At 38.5% G+C, this 6,779-nt stretch overlaps 1 protein-coding gene and 1 pseudogene across 7 annotated transcripts in view; one reads left to right on the top strand and one right to left on the bottom strand.

Annotated features, from left to right (window-relative positions):
• Positions 1-6,779, bottom strand: part of Ptk2 (protein tyrosine kinase 2) — a 177,820-nt gene that overhangs the window by 122,410 nt on the left and 48,631 nt on the right. For all 7 annotated transcript variants that reach the window (XM_028773232.1, XM_028773233.1, XM_028773234.1 and 4 more), the window contains one exon: positions 5,570-5,736. In XM_028773232.1, the coding sequence (XP_028629065.1) occupies positions 5,570-5,736 (167 nt within the window). The remainder of the gene's footprint in view (positions 1-5,569; positions 5,737-6,779) is intronic.
• Positions 430-1,014, top strand: LOC114625874 (annotated as a pseudogene).

Genomic DNA, 6,779 nt, shown 5'->3' with positions numbered 1-6,779 from the left:
ACTCCCTCTTCTTCACCTGCTTGCATTCACTTGCCAGAACATCTGTTGGAACATACTTCTACAGAAGACCAGCTGAAACAATTAGCTTTGTGGAACTGAGAAACTACTAGATTCTTGGACTTACTATTCACAGTTGACCACTGTTGGGGTAGCTGGAGTATAGACTGTAAATCATCACAATAAATTCCCTCAACATAAAGAAACATTTCGTAAGTTCTGTGACTCCAGAGAACTCTGACTAATACAATACAGTAGAGAACATCTTGACTAGCCAGGAGTGGTGGCACACATCTTTAATCCTAGCACTCAGGCTGTGGCAGGTGGGTTTCTGTGAGTTCAAGGCCAGCATGTCTGACATAGCAAGATCTATGTCAGCAAGGGCTACACAGAAAGATCCTGTCTTGAAGACTAGCGAACAATACAGTCAGGATGCCTAAAGGTGACCCCAAGAAACCAAAGGGCAAGATGTCTGCGTATGCCTTCTTCGTGCAGACATGCAGGGAAGAACATAAGAAGAAAAACCCAGAGGTTCCAGTCAATTTTGCAGAGTTTTCCAAGAAGTGCTCTGAGAGGTGGAAGACAATGTCTAGCAAAGAAAAATCAAAGTTTGATGAAATGGCAAAGGCGGATAAAGTACGCTATGATTGGGAGATGAAAGATTATGGACAAGCTAAAGGAGGCAAGAAGAAGAAGGACCCAAATGCCCCTAAAAGACCTCCATCTGGATTTTTCTTATTCTGCTCGGAATTCCACCCCAAAATCAAATCCACAAACCCTGGCATTTCCATCGGAGATGTGGCAAAAAAGCTGGGTGAGATGTGGAATAACTTAAGTGATAGTGAAAAGTAGCCTTACATTACCAAGGCAGCAAAGCTGAAGGAGGAGTATGAGAAGGATGTTGCTGACTATAAGTCTAAAGGGAAGTTTGATGGCGCCAAGGGTCCTGCTAAAGTTGCCCAGAAAAAGGTGGAAGAAGAAGAGGAGGAGGAGGAAGAAGAGGAGGAAGATGAATAAAAACTCTGTCTCTTTGTGACTACCTTAGAGTAGGAGAGTGCTGTGATCGACACATCTCTTATTTGAGTTGCCCTTGTTAGGTTTAATTACAAAATTTGATTACGATCATATTGTAGTTTCTCAGTGTCAGTGGTTTACATGAAGTGGCTGTGGGTGTCCGGAGCGCCCTGAAACTGTATCAAAGTTGTACATAGCTCCAAACATTTTTAAAATGAAAAGGCACTCATGAGTCCTCCTCACTCAGTGCACTTTGCTGTTGGTGTAACAAGGCATTTGAAGATGTTTCTGGCATTTTGTTCTCAACTCGTAAGGTAGTGTTAACTATATGGTTATTGGCTAGAAACTCTGAGTTTTCAACTGTACATATCTATAGTTTGTAAAGAGAACAAAACAACCCAGACAGATTCTTGATGCTCCTTGTTTGGCATGGAGGCTGTGAGGGGAAGATGCCTTTTGGAGGGGGCCATAGCTCAGGGCGTGCACTGTGAGGCTGGACCTGTTGATACTGCGGTGGGCATCCATTTAGCTTCAGGTTGTCTTGTTTTTGTATATAGTGGCGTAGCATTCTGCTGACATTCTTAGTTGTGGAAAGGGGGGAGGGGTCAGCTGGCATGAGAAGTGTTTGGAGTTTTTTCCTTAGTTAAGTGCAGTAGATTTTAAACTTTTAAAAGAAACTGTAGAACTCATCATTGTCAGCAAAGCAAAGAACTACTGCATCAATGGAAGTTCAAGAACCCTCTGTACCTAAACGCAATTTGCAACATTCTGTTATTTTTTGTATGTTTAGAATGCTGAAATGTTTTTGAAGTTAAATAAACAGTATTACATTTAAAAAAAAATAAGAAGAAAGATCCTGTCTCAAATAACCAAAACAAACAAAATAAAAAGACATCTTGACTATACAAGTTTTAAAAGACAAATAACCTTAGTATAATTATGACAAAAGAGTATACAAATTCAAATAAAAAAAATATCAACCTAGATAGTGTATCAGTCAGACACAGTATGGGCAGACTTAAAACACTAAACTGGCACTGTGCTATTTCCTTCTGGATCATATGTTACTGACAAGAGGAATATAAGAAAAACACATATCCCAACATGAAGTATCAATGAAGACATTACAATCTGAGATGCAGAATCCAGCAGGATATTTCAGAAAAACAAAAACAAAACTAATTAAATATGTTATTTAATATGTTTAATATATGTTACTTAATATGTTTATATATATGTTTAACATATTAAACCAGTTTAATATGTTATTTCCAAGTAGACAAATATAAATAATATTGGGATAGCATAAAAAGAAGTTTACCTAGGGACACACAACACATTCACTTCTCATTGCTGTTCTTGTCTGTTTATACTGATGTAGGGTCTTGCTATGAAATTCTGGTTAGCCAGAAAGTCACTAGGTAGCCCAGGCTGGTCATAAACTCAGAACAATCCTCCTGCCTTAGCCTCCCAAATTCTGTGATTAAAGGCATGACCATCGTATCTAGCCACAAAACTACATGCATTCATTCCAAAAAGAATGACGACATCAACCAATCCCTGAAGAGCAAAGACTCATCTGAACAGAATTTTTAAAAGAGAAAAAAAAAAAGCATCATAAAAATATTTACCCTTCTCATCCAATGTGGTAGCAAATGGCTTTAACCCCAACACTTGGGAGACAGCAACTGGGGTACTCTGTAAATTCTAGGTTAGTCTGATCTACATGGTGAATTCTAGGCAAGCCAAGATTAAAATAAGTATGTTACTGTTCTCATGATGCATGAGAACAAGTTAATAGTCAGTAATGAAGACACATTTAAATAATTCTCTGATTGATGGGGAAAATTCAGAATCAAAACTAACTTTTTTTTTCCCCCCGAGACAGGGTTTCTCTATGTAGTCCTGGCTGTCCTGGAACTCACTCTGTAGACCAGGCTGTCCTGGAACTCAGAAATCCGCCTGCCTCTGCCTCCCAAGTGCTGGGATTAAAGGTGTGAGCCACCATTGCCCAACAAATACAATCTTTAGAAAATCTTAATGTAAGAATGAAGATGAGTGAGCTCACTTTCATTACTTTAATAGTTTGGTTGCTACCAGAACACTATCATATTATTTTCCTTCCTGCTTATTTTACAATCATATTATCAATACATCACCTTACTCTATTTTCATTAAAGTATTTTTTACTCTAGACCAATGTGATCTCATGCACAACCAGAGCCAGAAACAGTGATGAGTGTGACAGTTCCTGAGCAAGAAAGGTGAAAAACTGGTTTATAGACACAGCTGAGCACTCACAGGAAACAAAAGCAGTAAATGCACTGACTAGAAACAGGCAGAAGAGTCATACCCTCAGGCATCACACTGTATGCGTTATGAAAGCCACTAGAAAGCTGGAGGCTCAAATGGGGCAAGTGAAAAGTCATAATGGTTTTATAAAAGCAAAGGAGGGAGGGAACAGAACATAGGAAGTAGGAAAGAATGGAGGGCTAGTTTACTCAACAACTAGTATCATGAGAAAAGACTCAAATTCCAATTTAGGTTGACAAAAATACTCAAAATACACTTTGGAGTTTAGTGGAAGCTGAAACCTGAGAGAAACAAATGTCATCAGAGCAGAAGGAAAGCAGCAGTAGGAGCCAGACTACAAAAGAGGCAAAACCTCTGGAGCTAGCCCTTCATGTAGAGAGGCTACAGAGGCTCAGAACATTTCTGAGCAGAAATGACTCAAACATTACCATTGAACACTCAGGGATCTCCCAGCACTGCCTTGGAAAGACTCTTAACTCACTACTTCCCAGCCCACCATCCCTGCTCTTCCCTGTCCAACATCTTTAGGCATTTTGAACAGATGACTGGGTAGTTTTGCATACTGGTTTCACTGTACCCCATCCAAGGATAGGCAATAGGGAGCACAGGCACAAGCATAAACAAACACATCTCACACATACATATCACATTAGAGAGAGGGAGGGAAGAAGGGAGAGGTTATAACATCTTTACAGTCTTCATGCATATGATCCTGCTTCCTCTGGTCATCTCTGCAATGTCTTCAGCAATATTCAACTCCACATTCATGGATTACTAATTTTTCAAACATCAAATCCTGTTCTACCAATAATAATCCCGACTCTATTTTATTGAAGGTAAAATAAATTGGCTTAAAAGAAAAAAAAAAGCTGATGTTGAAAAGAGTGATACTCTCTGAGTATAAATAACCTGAGCATAAAATTAACAGGTATTTACCAGAATGAACTTTCCCTCTAAGATGTCTATGCAAAAGAAAAATGTAACCTGACTGCAGAAAGCAGAAACCTGAAGTTATTTCTATTTGATATTTAAATATTTAAATTTTAAACATTAAATGGTCTGATTAAGTATTTAGAAGTCAAATTTCCCTTCCCTATCAGTTGCTATAAACCAATCTAATTATACTCTCCAGAAATAGCTTGTTCACCCCAGTGATTTGACAAATTTAAAAACACAATTGCAGGCTGGAGGGATGGCTCAGCGGTTAAGAGCACTGGCTGCTCTTCCAGAGATCCTGGAATTCAATTCCCAGCAACCACATGGTGGCTCACAACCATCTGTAATGGGATCAGATGCCCCCTTCTGGTGTGTCTGAAGACAGCTATAGAGTACTCACATACATAAAATATATCTTAAAAAAAAAAAAAACACAACTGCATTCTCTGATGAACTACACAACTGACACAAAACTGTATGCATTCATGCTTCATCCAACCAAGTCAGCTTTCTGTGTTGACCCTTTGTTTCAGCTACTGATCTTCTTGAGTGCATGCAAGAAACAACATGGAAGAAGTCCACTTTTTAAAGATACACTCTTCTCAAAGCTTAGTATTTTAGATTAAGATTTTCACTTACTCATAAAAATTAGTAGGTATTAACCAAGAAAAAACAAAAGACTGTGAATATTTTCTTTATTAATATATTTATTTATTATATTTGTTTATTTATTTTGGGGTTTTTTTTGAGACAGTTTCTCAGTATAGCCCAGGCTGAACTAGAACTCACTTTGTAGACCAGGCTAGCCTCAAACTAACAGAGATCTACCTGCTCCCTAGTGCTAGGATTACAGGCATGTACCACTATTGCACTGCTGGGAATTCTTTTGAATCCCCTTAAAACAACTTCAGTTACATCCCTGTTAGAGCAGCTCACTTCCACAGCCATTTGTAGATTACTGGAAAAGTATACTATTAGATAGCCCACTGATAAGGTCATTGGCTTTGCTCTCCTCCTGGACCAGTCCAGCCCTACTATGTGAGAGGTCAACACTGGCTCATAAAGCAGCAATATCACTTAGAGCAGAATTGCAAGCATAACAGACCACACTGAGAGCAACTGAAAGAGAAACACGTTTAACTAAGTGTTCTAAATGAATCACTAGTCAGTAACTACTAGTCAATTTTCTCTACACAGAAGTAGTAATTACAAGCAGTATAAAAGCTGACATACACATTCACCTCTTGCGCATATTTTTAACACACAAAGTAATCCAGCATAGTCATGCTGTGGTGAATTAGAAACTTACTTCCACTCCTCTGGTGGGTGGGCCAGTTCATATTTCTCCCTCACACTGGAGACACCCATGTCCACGTGCAGCCAGTGCACCTCCTCCGATCGCAGGTGACTGAGGCGAAATCCATAGCAAGCCACATGCTTTACTTTGTGACTGTCCACTATCTTCTGAATGATGCCCTAGAACACACCCCACAGAAATGATGGTTACAGACCAAAAAAGTCTAGTTAGTTATGATAAATCTTTTTATTTTTTACTTTTATTTCATGTGCATTGGTGTTTTGCCTGCCCATCTGTGTAAGGCTGTCACATACTCTGGAGATACTTACAGACAGCTGCATGCTACCATGTGAGTGTTGGGAACAGAACCCAGGTCCTCTGGAAGAGCCATCTCTCTAGCCATTATGGGAAATCTTAATAAGTGCATCACATAAACAAAATGTTAATCTCATATAAAAATTGCTGTTTCTCATGCAACAATAGCTTTATGAATAAGAAAAACTTTGTGCAGGGGGAGGACAAAAAAAATTCTCTATCCAACTGTTTATTGATAAACAAGGCAATATTTCAGCAACTCCACTTTTACATTATCCCAATTCTGTCAGAGCAAACCAGCCCTGTCAGGTTCCACTTTCTGAGACAGTATCTTCTGAAAGACCAAGTTGTAACATCAATACCTTTAAAAAACGATGAGATGTTCTATAAATCAGTCATAACTAGTTTGCTCTTTTTATATAAATTAGAATGTGACAATTTTAAATGCCTCCAAAACCACTACTCTAACATTATGCTGAGTTCAAGAGATAGTTGCCTTCAAATACATCAACAAGGAATATGAAGTTTCTCTTGAGGTTACGAGAATAGCCCAGCTTTAGAATGATCATCTCATTTTTACCTGCCTCCATGGGGAAGCCCCACAAAAACAAACAAACAAACAAAAAACCCAAAAAAACAAAAAACAAATGATGACAAATGCGTAAGCTGTGTAGAAATCAGATTGATTCACATGCTGCACTTTGTGTCCAGGCCATACAAAGCACAGTCCATTGTACTGTCTCTTTAGTGATAAAGATGAAAAAAAGCAAGTGTGTGCTTGCGCTCTCTCGCTCTCTAAATTTTTCAAGAAAAGGCATATGCATATAGATATAGAGATAGAGATTTAGATAGAGATAGAGATCTATCTATCTATCTATCTATCTATCTATCTATCTATCTATCTATC

Source organism: Grammomys surdaster, unplaced genomic scaffold, assembly GCF_004785775.1.
Source record: "Grammomys surdaster isolate TR1022 unplaced genomic scaffold, NIH_TR_1.0 224, whole genome shotgun sequence".
In the NCBI taxonomy this organism is placed as follows: Eukaryota; Metazoa; Chordata; class Mammalia; order Rodentia; family Muridae; genus Grammomys; species Grammomys surdaster.
This window is presented reverse-complemented; position numbering and strand designations above follow the sequence as displayed.